The following is a 19,040-nucleotide window of genomic DNA, read 5'->3' as shown; positions in this document are numbered from 1 at the left end:
GTGAATGTAGAATGTCCATCTGGGAGATGAGCTCAGATCTTTATAGTAAGTGGTCCAAATTTCTCCACTCCCATTTATTTTATCAAAGCAGATTTCTCATTTCCTCCAAGGTTTTTACAGGAAACATAGGAATGTTGGCTTATATTTCTAAGACCTCTTCAGAGAAGTAGGGGCCTTTTTATGAATAGCTAATCTGCTTTAAATTATTTAGTCAGGTAAAGTTAAATATTCTGGGCAGACTGTGCTAACCAGTGCTAATTTATATTTCAAATTCTTTTTTGTAATATTGAAACCTAAATACATTCATAATGACTCTTGTAAATTGTGATCATCATTCTGAATAGTATTCTGGTCTCTTCTTTCTTTACCTTCCAAGAGGAGATGATGATGATAAGCAGAACTTTAAGAAGATTCTTGCATACAAGGCCTTGCTGTGAATACACCATGATATAGTCTTTGCTCTTAGTAATTCACAACAGGTATAATATTGCCATCTAGGGGGTATTTTGGAAACTTGTGGGGAATTTTTTGTACAGCACAGAAATAGAGGGATATAATCCTTAATTGCAATGATATGAAAAGCTAAACATTCTGTGCTTTACATAGCCAGTTCTACACAAGGAAGACTTATCCTGCAACCTCATGGACTGACTCATGAATGACTAATGGACAATCATATAGCTGTAAATCGTGTTTATGATTATCTAATCCTAGAACCTAACACTGATTTATTTAAGAACTATCCTAGAGCCTAACACTGATTTATCTAACAATGTATCTGGGGGGATGGTTCTGTCATACATTGATTCCGGTAATGTAGCTGCCGTGTAAGTAGAGGGAAGATGGTACTTTGTTTTGTTCAGAATTTTACTGAAAGGTGGTCGTTGTGAAAAATCATGTCACAATTCTGCTTGTGGCATTTGGTCACCATTTATTAAATCATTTGCATTTGTAACTTGTGGTATGATTGTGTACATATATGTACAAATGTATTAAGCACTTTTCAAAATATGTGTATCTTAAATATAATTGATTCATTATAAATAGAAGCAAGCATCTGACTATTATCTCTATGGTGTGGTCATGCCTTACCGATTTACTAGTTAAAATAAACTTTTTGTGGTTCTGTAACATCTTCTTTGTGACAGATAGTAACCACACTAGAGGGGGTGAGGATTTAATAATATGGGTAACTGTTGAGCCACTGTGTTGTATATTTAAAACCAATCTAAGATCATATATCAATAATACCTCAATTAAAAACTTATTTCAAGTATATATTTTTTAATTGAAGTATAGTTGGTGCACAATATTATATTGGTTTCAAGTATACAACACAAGCATTACACACATTATTAAATCCTTACCCCAACTAGTGTGGTTACTATCTGTCAACAAAGAAGATGTTACAGAATCATTGGCTTTATTCTCCATGCACTTCTATCCCTGTGACCAACTTATGTTATGATTAAATTTTTGTGCCTCATTATCCTGCTGAACCTACCCATCCACCCACCCTCCCCAACCCACCCCCATGGTGACCACCAGTCATTTCTCAATGTCTTTTGAATCTATTGCTATTTTGTTCATTTTGTTTTGTTTTGTTTTTAGATTCCACTAGTAAGTGAAATCATTTGTCTTTCTCTGCCTGGCTGATTTCACTGGCATAATACCCTCTAGGTCCATCCATGTTGTCACAAGTGGCAGGATTTCTTTCTTTTTTTTTTACGGCTGAGTAATACTCTGTTGTGCATATGTACATCATCTTTATCCATTCATCTATTGGTGGACACTTTAGTTGCTTCCATATTTTGACTATTGTAAATAACATTGCAATAAATAGAGGTGCATATATCTTTTCAAATCAGGGACCTTGTTTTCTTCAGGCAAGTTCCTAGAAGTGAAACTACTGGGTTGTATGGAATTTCTATTTATAAGTTTTTTGAAGAACTTCCATACAACTTTCAACAGTGGCTGCACAAACTTATATTCCCACCAACAGTGTAGGAGGGTTTCCTTTTCTCCACATCCTTGCCAATACTTATTTCTTGTCTTTTGGATAGTGGCCATTCTAACTCTGGGTGAGGTGATACGTCATTATTAAAATAACTATTTTATTATAAATCCTCTATTTTCTCTTTCCATAAAGCAGTGAGGGCATTATATTGATTTTTTTTCAATTGGTGAAGAGGTCATTGTCATTGAATTCCATTTCTGGATAATAAAGGAAGCCTTATAAAATACTTATTGCATAGACAACTTGAGCCTGGTAAGGTTGAGAATCACTATGCTAGATCATTCTGGAAATTTACTAGGCAGTCATATTCTGAGATTATTATTCTGGAATTTACCTTCTGTCCCTTTTCTGAAAGTCAAGACCCATCTCCATCTCAGGTATTCTGAAGTTTCTATTATATTTCAAAATTGTTCTAATTTTACTGATGAATTTTCTTTTCTTTAGGCAACATGGAATGAGCCTAAGAGACTTGAACTAAGAAGGCACAACTAGATGCTCTCTCACTATCTTCTTACCTTATCTTAGCTTTATTTCCACCCCAAGGGTAGATCTCTTCATTATTGCTCTGAATATAGTTTTAATTATCTCTTTGGGTATCTTTGATACTTTTCTTAAGCTTCCCTTGGTTTATAAAAGCTCTGGATTTATCCCAACTAATACTATTCTTAAAGATTTGCTCTACTTTATTTGGTTGAAAGACCTTCAGGCTTTGTATGTGTACTTTTAATACTGTTGAGGCCTGTATTACACAGGTAATGCATGTTTATTTATAAAAAATTATAAAATATGGAGAAGCAAAAAGCAAAAAAATCACCTCAGTTAACTTTTTGGTGTTTATGCTATGATTTTTCACTGAGCAAAATATGCAAAGGCAAGTATATTTTTAATTAAAATAATTGTTTCATTTATTATATGGTTAGCATAGCTTTCTAAAGATCTGATCTGTGCAGTCTCATATTAAGCAACTACCAGAATTCTTTTTCTCTTTTAGGAGTTTCTGGCCATGAGTTCATCAGCTCTCTTTAATCTGAACGTCTCCAAACTTACTTCTCTGAAGGATAGAGCAGTGAGGGTTTTTTTTTATATTTTGAAGACAATGTTTTGGGGTATGAAAAGGAAGTATTAGGTATTCACTTTATCTAAATAAAATGGGAAAGTAAAGTTTATGATATGTAGTATATGAATAGGCATTGGCTCCTATACTTGGGCAAAGTGTCAGTTTCATATCACAGAACACTAAGGCATTCTGAAAAAAGAGTAGGAGTTATGCGGTGGCGAGGGGATTACAGGCACCCTTCCTCAACTCTTATATAATAATATAGTTTATGCTTGCTCATTTGGATTCATAGAGAGAAGACTTTGAATATTTGAAAGTATCAAAGAGACTATTTGAAATGTAGATTCATGTACACTATACCTAAGAATAAATCTCACCTTAAGGGTGTCTTGAGATAATAGCAAATGATGGTATAAAAACATCATGATTAGCAAAATATCTAAAAATATCATTTAACTGTTCAAATAAATGCTCAATTATGCTCTAATATCTCATGGCTAGTTTTCCCCAACCACCCAATCTAAATAGTCTTTTGTCATTCTCCATCTCCACATACTATGTTTATTCTAATGGCCACCCTATAAATTTATGTAGTTCTTAGGAACACGTGACATTTGTTTGTTCAATGTAAATTCCATAAGACCAAGAACTTTGTTCCTACCGCGCTATTTCCAGCAGGTCAGCTATGCACTAGGTACCAGATAAAAGGTTTTAAATAAAGAATCTTTTATCTCCTTTTTTAATTTCTGTTTGGGGTATATTTTATGAATTTACACAATAAGACAGTATAACAGCAAAGGCATATAATTAATTTTTTATATATATATATATGAGAGTCATGCTTATGTATTTTTTTACTGATAGACATACTACCCAAACATGTTGGGGCTCACTAGTCTAGTATATATACCCAAACATGGCTAGCATTCCCATTCTTGGCTAAAAAGTTGGCCAGTACAGTAATTTTCTCCCATTTTTCCATCAGATCTACTTTAATTCTTAATTTTTTTCTCAGAATTGAGTTCAGAGTACTTTTTCTCACTCTTCAATTTGAAGAGGTTATTTTTTCTTAGTAATTAAGTAAATTTCTTAGTCAAGTAAAAAACTTAGATATTCTACTATTAGCAGAGAAAGAGAACTATGTTTTTCTCTACCAGTTTCGTGATTATATATTAGGAAACTGTCCTGTATGATTAGAGAGTCAAAATACTCTACCATTTAAATCACTCTTCCTTTTTCCTTGTTTTATTCTGACCAAACAATACTACTAATTTTATCTAGAATGGATATTTATATAGAGGCAGCAGAGATTTAGTATCTCTGGGTCTGGAATCAAGTCTCCCAGCCTTTGCCTTACCTTGTAACCTTCAATAGTTTTTCTTTAACCTCTCTGAGCCTCTTTCCTCAGTTGTATACTGTGTAATAATAGTATCTACCCTGTATGGGTTGTGAGGGTTTAACAAGATAATGCTTATAAAATACTCAATTATGTGTCTATTGCATAGTTAGTGCTCAATAAATTTAATTCTTCAAGCATTATGTATTCATTCCTGAGTTTACAAACATGTATTCCTGATGTTCATTTGTAAATGAGTATATTTTGGATAAACTTGCCTTACATGAGTAGATTTTTGTGATTTGGCTGAGGGAACCTGCATAGTACATAGTATACCTAAAGTATAGTTGAATAAAACCATGAAACCTGGCCTCCAGAAATAGTATTTCTATAGATAATCCAGTCAGAATTCCACTTTAGGTTCCTTTCCCTTGGCACTCTAAGCAAGGACATTGAGGTTCCTAAAAGCATGGTACAACAGTGAGATGCGAACAAGGGAGTAAGAATTTTCTAATTGTGATCTATAGAAAAAGAAATTAAAACGGGTTCTTAACCTGACATTTGTAGTTTCAGAAATCCATGAATTCTGTGCAACATATGCAAAATTATTTTATGTATCTGAGATTTTATTTTTTCAGACATAACTCATTAAGAGCTGCCAGTTTTCCTGTAAAACTGGGGATTTGTTTCTAGATTTACATTGGGACCTGACATTTGTTTTGATGAATCCTCTAGGTTTTTTCATGCAAATGCAGTTTTGCCACAAGGAACACATACTTAACCAACTCTAACAAACCCCTTTAGTCATAAACTAGTACTGCACAGTCCTCACGTTAACTTCCAGAGGTCTTTGTCATCACAATCTTCTGTTTATATTCAATACATCAGCCAAAGTTACAAACCTTTATACTACTCTTATATATGACACTCTTTGTGAAATAAATATTAATTCCATACTGTCATCATAATTATAGATTACAATAACTCATAATCTGAAACCCATAGTATGTCAATAACATCCTCCTAAAATCAACCATTTACAAATGACTTAATATTTAATAGCCATATATATAATGGGAATTCGAATACCTTTTTGATGTATGACACTTTTTCTAAACTTAGTGTATTAGGGTTTTTTCCCCTAAACAAATGATAATTTCTGTTTAAATCTCATTTGATCAGACTGACAATTCTCCAGCCAAAATGATCTTCTTGATCTTATTAAAGTCTACTATCTCTTCTACCAGTAACCTGTCATTGTGGTACTATAAACCATAGTCTAAAAATCAAATCTTATTCTTTGGTATATTTACAAAATCTATTTTACTCTCAGTTTCTCTTCCAAATGCTTAGCTATGTTCTTAAAAGTTTTTATTAAAGATGAAGAATTTTAAAATGACTGAAAATACCTTCAAAACTCAGACTTACCAACCTCCTTTATTAATTTAGTGACATTAACTAGCAAGAAATTTCTTTACATTTGCTTACATTTCTCATGTTTTAAGATTTTCATTTAAAACTATTGATCTTTCTTTCTTAGTACAGAAAATATTTGTATGATTAAAGTATTTGTGGTATTAAAGTATTGTAGTTAAGGGACTGAGTTGTTGAGCCAGATTGCTTGGGTTTGAATTCCAGATCTACACCTTTTGATGAAGTGGCCTAAGCCACTTAACTGCACTCTGTATTAGCAGTTGTTTTTAGCTTATTTCTTCATCTCTAAAATGGAGAGGATAATACTTACGTACCTCTTTGGTGATTATAAGGATTAAATGAATAAAAAGCGGTTTTAGAAGTAGTATCGTTATTTTTGTTAATGCTGCCTCAAAATTTTTTAGAGTGATTAGTTGCCTTTTTATAAGAATTTTATTTATCATACATTAGTAATTTTAGGACTTTTCTAAGATTTGTTTCTCCAGAAACCAAAGTTGGCATAGAGCTTTGGAGTCAGATAGAAGAAGACCTAATTCTAAATCCTAGCTTGGCTATTTATAACTGCGTCCTTGGACAGTTTTTAAGCATTTTAAAGTTTCAGTTTGTGTGTGCATAAAATGGATACTATAGAACATATATTGGAAGCATAGTGTGATGATTCAATGAAATGTGCATCTAATACTTTTGCCATTGCTTGGCACACATTAAATGCTCAGGAAATGGTAGCTATTACCATTATATCTTAAGTGCCCTAGTAAAGACTGAGTCAGCAGTGACTACTAAGATTATTTCTTGGCATTAAATGTGCTTATTAATTGTCTTTGTGCAATTGCTGTATATTCAGCTTTGGATTTACCAAGATTCTGTATTTTTCCCACAAAATATGCTTATTTAATAAATAATAAATAAATATCCTTACTTTTGTTTCTTAACTTCCAGTTTCTGAGCACCAGCCAAGTCAATTGACATTATTTTCATTTAAATCTTTATCTTTAGAAGACTGATTCTGGGTATTCTTCAGGCGGAGACTAGAGGCATCCTATTTGGAGTAGCAGGGTCAACCATTTGACAGTTTACAATCTAGTAAAAACAACTATGGCTACTGAAGAGCTAGCCTGTTGTATTCCAGGGCAACTCAGAAGTAGCTCTGAATTACAAGGGTAACACAATACTAAATTTTAAGGATTGATCAATCCATGGAGATTTGAAGATCTCTGTCAGGCCTCTGGATACTACCTTGAATGTCAGTTCATTCCTTTTCTGGCTAGATTCCAGAACAGAAAGGTAAAGATGCTTTAGACTCTTTTATCCTTTTCTTATCTCAAAACTGTGTATACAAACCAATTTTGTTCTGATAGCCTTATCTCAGAGGGGAGGGATTCTGTATCATGGTTAGGAAATGAGGCTAAGGATTACTAGCTTCTTTGACAAATACTGGTGAGTTCTGTTTTTCTACTATTAAAGAGCCCTATGTTCAGGTGGTAAAAGTTTTCAATAGGTTTTTGGATATTCAAGGCTGTTATTGGAAATTAACAAAATTGGAATGGGGTACGTGCAGTTAACAGTGCTTTTTTTATTCAGTGGAGGTACACAAACTTTATTTTTCTCATGAGAAAGGTTGTAAATTTTAGGTAGTTTGAATAGCTAAGTTTGTTAGAACAGAAAAATTATTTAATAATAATGTAAGTTTATATTTAGTATGTTTTCTTTTGTAGGTTTCTTCAGCTATTGGCGTGGCAATTTAGCAAATGTCATCCGATATTTTCCAACACAGGCTCTAAACTTTGCTTTTAAGGACAAATACAAACAACTTTTCATGTCTGGAGTTAATAAAGAAAAACAGGTATTTTTAATATCTCTAAAATTTTCTAAGAATACTTGGATTTTTCTTACCTGTGATATTTTATTTGGGGAGGAGATGCTCAAGTGATAGAAAAATAATAATTAAAACATAAATAACTATTAACATAATATATATTAAGTTATAGAAATTATAAATGAAAAACATAACTATATTTACTCTCAGTTTCTCTAAACCTCCTAACACAGTAACTGAGGGATCTTTTGTCTCAAGGTAATATTTCTCTGAATAAATATTAATTTTAATGTATTTTATATTTTATAATCATTATTTTACTGCACTTGGAAAACAGCATTTTATCTCATTAAAAAAGCAAAAAAAGCAGTTAGCAGATACGTATACCTGCCACTAAGGTAATTAATTCCCTAGAGAAGTAAATTGTTTCTTCTTTAGATGATAGTTATGTCTATTTAGCTGAGATTAAAGTATATAGGAAGACCAAATCAAATAAAACAGGAAAATGATAAATTTACGTTAGAGAATTCTTTTTTATTGCAAAAGTGTTTTTTCTTTTCGAGGTAATTACTCCCTTGGTTATAAAATCTCAACCTCAAAATTTCCTACTCATAAAAAGTGTATATCATTTCTCCTGGTCTTTGTTTTGTTGCCTCCATATACACTATACCACCTACATTAATCTGAAGGTTTTTCCTTCACACTTACAGTCTCTCTTTCCCTTCATCCTTTTTCTTTTTCTCTTCCTCCCAACCAACCAACTAACCAAGCTGTCCTATGTCCTAGCAGGTTCTTTAAAAGGAACTGTTTACAGAACATTTCTTTGCTGCTGTCTCCTTGAATTTCCTTCTATACCCTTTATTCCCTTTTTTCCACAATTTTTATTTTATTAAAAATTTTTGAAGTTTTGCACTGTCTCTTATGTAGTGAGAGGTGTAAAGGAAATAAAATTCTTTACACTTAACATCAGAAGATCTGGACTCCAGTTTGGGCACTCTGCTTATTTAGCTGTGTGAGGGTTTGGAAGTCACCTCTCTGATCCTTAGTTTCCTCATCTGAAAATTGGACATAATGATACCTACTTCATAGTTTTATTTTGAGGTTTAGATGATAGTTTATGTAAAGTTCTTACCATAGTGCTGTGTTTTATGATAGGCACTCAGAAAAATGTTCTTGTCATCTTCAGCTGATAGCTCTAATAATTGGAACTTCTCTTGACTCAGAGCCTGTGTCAGAGGTCCCCAGGATCACCCTCACATTCAGTGGTTCACTAGGACTCAGAGTACTCAGAAAAGCTATTAAGTACATGGTTTGTTATAGCAAAAGGATATGAATTAAAATCAACAAAGGACAAAGGCACATAGGGTACAATGTAGGAGAAATTAGGGGCAGGCTTCCAGTTCTCTTTTAGTAGAGTCACATGAATGTCACTTAATTCTCCCAGTAACAGTGTGTGACAGTACATATGATGTATTTCCAAATGATGTTGTTCACTTGAGCAGTGGTGTCCACGGTTTGGAGAGTCACTTGCATAGGCATGGAATGTGACCATCCTTAAGGTACTCAGACTCCAGCCACCACTCTCCCACCCCAAGAGATCAAAACTGATATAGTTTAGCCCAAAATCCCAAGCATACAATAACAGGCATTCACCCTAAGTCACGTTAGTATAAAATGTCTATTATGGCCCAAAGCCTCAGGCATACAGAGACACTCTTATTTTGTAGGATATTCCGAGGGCTCAAAGGTTATCTCAAAGGAACCAACTGGTCAAGGGAAGGTCCTGAAGATCTTTTTAGTAGTGCAGGGTTTGGGCAATGCAGGGCTGCTGAGTTAACTCTTTACTAAATACTACCCATCCCACCTCCCCAAAAGATAAATCCTAAAATACTAAGCCAGTTGGAGCAATTAAGTACTGAGTTAACCAGAATATTTATGTTACTAACATCTACTAACAGTGTAAATAACATGGATCTAAAAGTTAACATTGATCCTGGCTAGAAACCTGTAATAAATTTCAAATTCATAGTGCCTGAGGTAAAAACATTTTTGGTATGCCTATAAAGAATATGCTACCTTATTTAGAATGTAAAGGCATTTAGTCACAATCAGGTAATATTAAGTATATATTATTTACTAAGTTTGGATACTAGTGTCCCTTTTATTTCTTCCACTGGACATCAAGTTTTATCCCATCTCTAACCCCATCCACCCCCAAAAAGTGAAAAAGAACCATAAAAGAAAAATCAGTAGCTTTGGTTTCTCACCTGGTCTTAAAGGAAATAGAGAAGTAGAAAAAAACAAATACAGTATGTGAGTTTAAAAAAGTGATTGACCTACACAATGAGATATTACTACACACCTATCAGAATAGCTAAAAGAGTGATGTCACCAAATATTGGCAAGGATGCGGAGAGACTGAATCATTCTTACATTGCTGGTAAGAATGTACAATGACACTGCCACTCTAGGAAAGAGTGTGACATTTTCTTAACAAACTAAATGTGTGCTTATCACACAGCCTGGCAATTACACTTTTGGGTATTTACTCCAGAAAATGAAAACTTATGTTCACACAAAAACCAGTGTACACAGTGTTCATAGAAGTTTTTTTTATAATAGACAAAAATCTGGAAATAACCCAAATGTCCAGGTGAATGGATAAACTATGGTGTATCACATCATGGAATATTACTCAGCAGGAAAGAGGGATAAACTTCTGATGAAACAAATATTGTATAACCCCACTTAAGTATCTAGAATAGACAAATGCATAGACAGAAAGTAGAATAAAGATTATCAAGGACTTTGGGGAGATAATATTGAATGGGCAATGAGTTTCTATTTAGGGTGGTGAAAAAATTCTGTAAGTAGATAGTAGTGATGTTTATACAGTACTGTGAATGTACTTAATGTCACTGAATTATACACTTAAAATGGCTAAAATGATCATATTTGTATGTACATTTTACAATTTTTTTAAAAAGAACAAACTTGACACAGGCAGCAACTTTGTATGCTGAATGGAAAAGGGCAATCTTTTTTTTTTTTTGAGAGGGCATCTCTCATATTTATTGATCAAATGGTTGTTAACAACAATAAAATTCTGTATAGGGGAGTCAATGCTCAATGCACAATCATTAATCCACCCCAAGCCTAATTTTCATCAGTCTCCTATCTTCTGAAGCATAACAAACAAGTTCTTAGATGGTGAACAAATTCTTACATAGTGAATAAGTTCTTACATGGTGAACAGTACAAGGGCAGTCATCACAGAAACTTTCGGTTTTGATCACGCATTATGAACTATAAACAATCAGGTCAAATATGAATATTCGTTTGATTTTTATACTTGATTTATATGTGGATCCCACATTTCTCCCTTTATTATTATTATTTTTAATAAAATGCTGAGGTGGTAGGTAGATGCAAGATAAAGGTAGAAAACATAGTTTAGTGTTGTAAGAGAGCAAATGTAGATGATCAGGTGTGTGCCTGTAGACTAAGTGTTAATCCAAGCTAGACAAGGGCAATAAAACATCCACGGATGCAGAAGATTTCTCTCAAAACAGGGGGCGTGAGGTTCTAAGCCTCACCTCTGTTGATCCCCAATTTCTCACCTGATGGCCCCCCTGCGACTGTGCCTGTCTTAGGTGGTTCCTCCCTTGAGGAATCTTACCCGTCTCTGGCTGAAAAAGGGCAATCTTAAAAACTGTTTGTTTTCTGATTCCATTTATGTAACATTCTTGAAGTGACAAAATTACAGAGATGGCAAACATAGTGGTTGCCAAGAGAGAGGGAGGTGGCTGTGGCTGTAAAAGGGTACATTGAGGGATCTTATCATGTACCCTCTTTGGTTACCCACTGTGGAACTCTTGACCACAGTGGTGGTTCCATGATCTGCACATGTGATAGAACTGCATAGAACTACATACACAAATGAGTGTATGTAAAACGTGAAATCTGAGTAAGGTAGGTTTCTATCAATGATAATTTCCTCTACCATAATCAGGCTAAATATTACCATTGGGGAAATTGGTTGAAGAGTTTATAGACTTTCTCTATATTATTTCTTAGGATGAATGTGAATCTGCAATTATCTCATAAGAGAAAGTTTAAAAAAAAATAACAATGGTAGGGAAGTATGTGTCTACTATATATGTTTCACTGAATCTTCACCTCACTCTTTGAGGTATTTTTGTCCCAAACGTAGATAAGGACAGCAAGACTCAGAACTTAAAGCTCATGCCCAAGTCATTTGTTCAGGTCTTTCTAATTCTCAAACTCACATCCTCTACCATACTCTATTCCTCTCTCAGCTGAGGTGACAAGACTAGATGAGCCTTAGCTGAGCCTGGCATAAAATGTTTCTCTACCACCCATTAGTAGCTTCCAGCACAGCCTTCAGCATGGATAACTAGAACTTTTCTCAGCTCTCTTCCATGCCCAGACAGACTCTGTTAGAAAGAACTTTGGTCTCGGTATTTGTTCCTCCGTGCATCATTGGGACTGTTCATACAGTATCTATTTGTCAACAGATGAAAATAAACAGGATCATTTTTTTTCCAAAACCCTCAATATTCTTTCATCCTTCTCTCCCTGATTCTTCTCCATGCCCTCTCCTCTTGCAGTCTATTAATATGAAATTACTATAAATTATAATAACTAAAACTTAGATATACCACCTCTCCTGGGTCTGTTTTGTTTTTTAGCTTAATTTTGCGGGGACAGATGTTGTTTTTTATACGAACACTTGTAGGATTATCATTCAACATAGATTCTCTCTTGTCTCCCTCTCCTTCCTTCCATCAGTAGTAGCTTGGCCATACTATTTATACATGTGCCTGCCTGTGTCAATTTTTTCATTTGCTCCACTTTCATTATCATAAGTGTCCTGGTTTGAATAATAAATTGTACATCATCCACCCCGAAAGTCATTGATCTGCCTTTCTCTTACCTAGGAAAGGAAAAAAAAGATTAAATAGAACTGAAGCTGTACTTTATAAACCTTTATACTTCATATCATGTTTGGTTTGACTTACTTGGTTGTAAGAAGCAGAGACGTACACTACCTACCTCAAGAAAAAGAGGTTCTTATTGCAATGATACACTGGCACGAATTTAAATCAAAGCAGCTTTGGGGCTCAAACTACACTCTTAATCTTTTGTCTCTTAGGTTACTTGGTATCTATCTATCATCTATCTATCTATCTATCTGTCTATCTGTCTATCTAGCTATCATCTATCTATCTATCTGTCTATCTACTTTTGTGTTTGCTTTGGGTCTCATCTGAGGGGGCTGCCCCCTGGACAAGTTCACTCTGGATTCAGTGAGACCTAGTAACAACAGTGCAAGTTAGGGGTAAAAGGGTTTATACAAAGATTTATTCTCACATTGGCAGGTCAAGTGCTGGCATCATGTCTGCTTCCTGCAAGTTCACAATCCTTCTCCATCTCTGCCTCCAGGCAGAGCACTAGGCAGAGCTCTTTGGATAGTAACACCACAGTGGCTCATTGCCCACAGGTGTGTAAACTTAGCCTACACAATCAATAAGTCAATTACATCATCAAGTAGTTTAGGGTCAAGTGAGGATCCTGGCCATAGGAACTTGTATTTTCCCTACACTATGTTTTCCCATTATTGCCTACCTTTTTAACTCAACCTGTATTTTCATATTTGTTTTAAGCTCAGTGTTAATATCATAATGTGCCTTCTGACCTTTCAGAAGGCCAGAGGTTCTTTACCTAGGATTCATACATGCTTGAGGAATACCTTAAACACACATGCATAAAAACATGTATGAAACTGTATGTTTATACTTACATTATTTTTTATTGGAAGAGGATCTATAGCTTTCAACAGCCCCAAAGTAGACTGAGACCTAAAAAATGTTATTTAATACCCTTTCCATATCTGTCTTTACTGCTAACTGGCATGGGATTTTCTAGAGTTTAAATTCCCAGAAAATAGACTTTGGCCCCACTAATCTTTTCTACTAGGTTACACATCACCTACTAGACTATGGATTAGCTACAATGGAGTCAGTCAGATGCAGTCTCCTGATGTAATTAGCTCTCTGTGATTTTGAAACATGGCTATCCACACAGAATTTGAGTTCATTTAAAAGGAGCCATAGGACTATGAGAATAGTAGGTGGCATTCCTGCTACCTTTCATTAAATAAATATTTATTTAATGCAATACTGCTATTCTGGGCAAGGCTCCATGACTTGCTTCATGAAATAAACAGATGACTTAAGAATCCTGGCCTCAAAAAACAATGCAAACAACCAAAATGTCCGTGAACTGAAGAATGGATAAATAAAATGTAAATCCATATAACGGAATATTTGGCAACAAAAAGGAATGAAAAAACATGTTGTAGCTATTATGTGCTACAACATGGATGAATCTTGAAATGAAATCTGTTAGATGAAAGAAGCCAGTCACAAAAAATTACATCTTATAGTATTCTATGTATAAGAAATGTCCAGAATAGGCGAATCCATAGAGACAGAAAGTAGCTTAATAGTTACCTAGGTCATGGTGGGTAGAGAGGATGTAGAGTGACTAATAGATCAGGGTTTCTTTTGGGGGTGATGAAAATATTATGAAACTGGTGATAGAGTCATTCTGTGATTATAGTAACAGTCCATTAAACTGTATACTTTAAATAGGTGAATTACACGGTGGTGTAAATATAGCTCAGCAAAGGTGTTATATAAAAATAATAACAATCCTGGTCTCAAGAAATGTATAGTCGGTAAAAGGTAAGATATGTATCTATATAATTATAAAGTGAAAGTAGAAATTGATTGTAAATACTATTAAAATTAGAATCTGAAACATGTTGACACATTTTATATTTTGAGCACATATTTCTCTTATAATTCTCCTAGATATTTATGAGAAGAGATTATTATATACAGTTTTAGATATGTTGGAGATCAGAGATTTCACAGATGGAGTAAAATTTGAATTAGAACGTAAATCAGTAACTTTTTTGTTTAAAAAAAGAAGGGAAGGACATTCCAGGCCAAGAGAAAATTGAGAGTTCCAAAGCTATCTGAGATTTAAAACTATTGTTAGAAATAGAGCCAGAGAATAAAGTAAGAAACTGAGCTTGGCTAGAATATTACTCACTTGAATGCATTTAATAGTTACAGTGGCCTTGTAACTCTAGGCTTTCTATAATAGCTCCAACTCAAATATTTCTTTTTTCTCCAATAAGCTCTAGATGTTGAAAACAGTTTACTGGACCTAGGCAGGCCATATTTTAAGTGCTTATCAGAAAGAAACTCAGCAGCCCATGTGAACCAATAGAAAAGGCCTAACTTAATACTATTCAAGTAAATTAAAATTATTTTCTGCCAATTTTCATGTCAGCATTTTAATATAATATATATTTTGAGCTGTTTAAATTTAATTCTACTAAAAATACAAAGTGAAATTGCAGCACTGTGAAGTACTAGTGACCCACCCCACCAAAAAGTACAAGGAAAACCTCCATAGATACCTGACATTTTAGTCATAACTAACACAATTATTAACAAAAATATATACGGTCTAAACAGATTATCTTATGTGTCCTATTTTGCTAATTGGGCTACTTTTCCTGAAGCCCATTAAAATACCTTGGAATTTTGGTATGTCAGCATCTAAACTGTTATTTCCTAGACTGCTTGGTAAAAAAACAAAGGCAACATGGACATGAGAAGAATTATAGATAATACACTTATTTTTGTGATGTTTACTTTAAAAAAAGCAGTTTGCAAATCTGGCTCTTTAACCTTTATAAAAGTAACATTTAAATAGTCATGTTCTGTAGTTTAACAACCACTTTTTAATTAATGTTTCAGTTCTGGAGGTGGTTTTTGGCAAACCTGGCTTCTGGAGGAGCTGCTGGGGCAACATCCTTATGTGTAGTATATCCACTGGATTTTGCCCGAACCCGATTAGGTGCTGATATTGGAAAAGGTATGGGAATTTTAGAAATACTAACTCTTCCTTCTTTGTGTTTTGAACAATGTGTTGTTTATTGTAGAGTATGCTATAACAATGTTGTTAGATACAGTCTAAAAATTTTATTCTCAGCCAAATGGTAGGGTCATGAGACCTAAAGATGTACTTTTTTCTTTTTCCTTAAAAAAAGGAAGGGGAAAGCCAACACTGTAGTAACAACAGGGCAAACATAGAGATGTTTATAACTTCCAGTTTTTTCTTAGAGAGCCACCTCCATGGACTTATTCCTGCCTTGATCACAGCTCCTCTCTAGGTTAGATGTCCAACTCTCAGTCTAGAGATTCCCTTTGCCTCTCTCCTTATTTTGTCTATCACATCTTCCTGTGTTTTTGTTACACCCTTGCTTTGGTAGATTATGTTCTTTGATAGCATTCTGAGAAGAGTGGATAGGAGATAAATTGAGATCTTGCATATCTAAAAATGTCTCTTTTGTTTTACACTTACTTGATATTTGGCCATTTATAAAATTCAAGGTTTTAAGTTATTTTCTTCATAATTTTGAGAGCATTACTCTGGGTTTTGGTTTCTAATCTTGCTCTTTAACCAATCTCTTGCTGCTGATCGTTTTGTTTTGACTTTTTCTTTTTAATTATCTAATATCCCTAATCATCTGATGGTTCACAATGATGTATCTTTGTGTGAGTCTTTTCTCAGTAATTGTGGAGGTAACTCAGCTGACCCTATTCAGTCTGGAGGCTTGTGTTCTCCTGAGGATGGCAAAGAAGTCACTTGGTTGCTAAGGATGAGGATATGGATTTTGAGCATCCAAATGCTACTTTGCTTTCACTGCAAGAGTACTACTTAGTTCCTCTAATTTCTGAGTCTTTCTGAGGTTATTTGGGTCAAATGGCTCACTTTTCAACATATCTTCTCTGCAAGAAAATAGGCTTCAGCTTTCTCTGCTCTATCGGTGATTTACTTCTTTTCCTCCTCCTTCGCATCTTGCTGAAATTTGTGGATTTCATTCTCCAGCATGTTCTCCTTTTTGCCTATATGGCTTTAAACTTGTTCTATTCCTTTATTATCATTTTAATAGAATTTCTTAAGGGAGCAGAGATTCAATCAACCAGTATTTTTTGAGTGCCTGCTGTGAACAAAGCCCTGCCTCATGCAAGATGTGTGTGACACACACATACACGCTAAATAAGACATGGGGCTCATGCTCATGTACCTTAGAGCCTAGCAGAGGACACGTGTAATAAAAAAATTAATAATTGACTAAAATATACAGTCACATACTGATAAATAACATGAACAAATATTTAAGAGAAGGGAGTAACATCAACTTTAGTTAAGTGATCAAAGAAAATGCCTCAGAAGGGATAGCAGTTTGAGCAAAGATGAGGAGTCCCACCTAACATGTTTAACTAGCAGACCAAATTTTCTTGCAATAGCTAAGAAAGTGAAAATAACTTACGTATCTTGTTTTAAGTGCCATTCTATAGTTTAGTTTTCTCTCAAATTTGGGAGAATTTAGTTTACTTTGAAAGGTTATATTCTACATACACTATAAAAATATTGTTAAGTAGTCTTGGGTCAGGAGAGAATAAAAACGACACCAGCAAACACTAGAAAAATATGAAACCTCATGTAAAATGTTAATCCTTAAAGTTACTAGTTTTTAGCTTTGTCTTTTTGCTGTATCTGTCCTTTTTGTCTTCAAATGAAGCAAGTCTTGAACTTTTTCAATCCTAAGTATTTTCTGAACCCAAACTAGTAACTTCTGGTAATTTTATTGAAATGTTTTAAAGCCAGTCAGACTGCTTGAATTTAGATTGCTTATATATATGAGATATTAATATTTTCAGTAAAAATATTTTAAGCTATTATTTGAAATCTTAATTATCTTTAAACAAATGAGAGGATTCTGATTGGTAACCTGCTTTGTTAGAAAGATTTCTAAGTGACTGTTCCAGATAATTTAAATCTGTAAAATTAAATACTTTGATTAAAGTGTTTATCTGAAATATAATGTTGCTAATAAATTTTAAATGGCTTTATTTTAGGTCCTGAAGAGCGACAGTTCAAGGGTTTAGGTGACTGTATTATGAAAATAGCAAAATCAGATGGAGTTGTTGGTTTATACCAAGGGTTTGGTGTTTCAGTTCAGGGCATCATTGTGTACCGAGCCTCTTATTTTGGAGCTTATGATACAGTTAAGGTAATTTGGGCTTTAACTAGTATATACTAAATAAATGTTTTTTTTCTTTTCTAATTAATAATTCATTTAGCCAATATGCTTAATAATCAAAATCAAAATAAGTGATAATATAAGAGACATTGTAGAAGTTTGTTTAAGCATGACTTTGTCATAACCTAACTAAATTGTAACTCCTATCTGACTTTAGATATAATGAATAAACCCAAGCATTAAATTTTTGCACCATTTGCAGTGAAAGACTGACTATTCATCATGTTGCAAATAGGAAACATGCTAATAAGGCTTACATCATAAACCTTTGGCATATAGAAAGGCATCTTCTAACAGTTTTTATGATTTTACATACACTTTATCATAGTTTTTTTACAGGCAAATAGTCAATTTACTATCTCATTTTGGAAAATAGGCAAAACATAACTAATTAGTCAAATATAATAAATACTACTGCAGTTCAGTTATCTGTTGGGTACCATTAAGTTCTACAATTTGTTTTGTCATTTCAACTTTTGATAGCATTTTCATATAGTAGGAAAGACAAAGATTGTAAAGATGGCTATCATTTTTGAGCTATTAGTTCTAGGAACCTTGTTAAGTACTTTGTATCTTCACAGTGTTCTAAGATAGCTTTTAATATCACCATTTTAAAGATAACCTAGGATTGGTTTTAAGTAATTTATTTAATTGACAAGCAAAAATCCCATGTTCTTAATAACTACATCATAATGCTTCCAAGAGGAAGCATTGATATTAAAATCAGTATTACTTACTAAAGAAGATTAGAGCACATCGACCAATTTAACCAATATTAAATCCACACTTGTATGGTCAATTAATACATGATAAAGGAAGCAAAAATATACAATGGAGAAAAGGCAGTCTTTTTAATAAATGGTGTTTGGAAAACTAGAGAACTACAGGCAAGAGAACAAAACCAGATCACTGTCTTCCACCATACACAAAAATAAAATACAAATGGATTAAGGACCTAAATATAAGACTTGAAACCATAAAACTCCTAGAAGAAAATATAGGCAATAAAGTCTGGAACATCAGCACTAGTAATTTTTTTTCTGGATATGTCTCCCCACACAAGGGATACAAAAACAAAAATGAACAAGTAAGACTACATCAAACTAAAAAAGCTGCACAGCAGAAGAAACCATCAGCAAAACGAAAAGGCAATGTACTGAATAGGAG

General features: G+C 33.8%; 1 protein-coding gene and 1 long non-coding RNA gene across 2 annotated transcripts in view; one reads left to right on the top strand and one right to left on the bottom strand.

Annotated features, from left to right (window-relative positions):
- The window catches only part of LOC140849554 (uncharacterized), a 53,630-nt gene that overhangs the window by 20,508 nt on the left and 14,082 nt on the right, over positions 1 to 19,040 (bottom strand). The gene's annotated exons all lie outside the window — the stretch shown is intronic.
- The window catches only part of SLC25A31 (solute carrier family 25 member 31), a 28,236-nt gene that overhangs the window by 4,325 nt on the left and 4,871 nt on the right, over positions 1 to 19,040 (top strand). Inside the window, exons 2-4 of the mRNA XM_017658743.3 lie at positions 7,560 to 7,687; positions 15,520 to 15,637; positions 17,689 to 17,843. Coding sequence (XP_017514232.2) covers positions 7,560 to 7,687; positions 15,520 to 15,637; positions 17,689 to 17,843 — 401 coding nt within the window. The remainder of the gene's footprint in view (positions 1 to 7,559; positions 7,688 to 15,519; positions 15,638 to 17,688; positions 17,844 to 19,040) is intronic.

The sequence above is a fragment of the Manis javanica genome, chromosome 5 (assembly GCF_040802235.1).
Source record: "Manis javanica isolate MJ-LG chromosome 5, MJ_LKY, whole genome shotgun sequence".
Lineage (NCBI taxonomy): Eukaryota > Metazoa > Chordata > Mammalia > Pholidota > Manidae > Manis > Manis javanica.
This window is presented reverse-complemented; position numbering and strand designations above follow the sequence as displayed.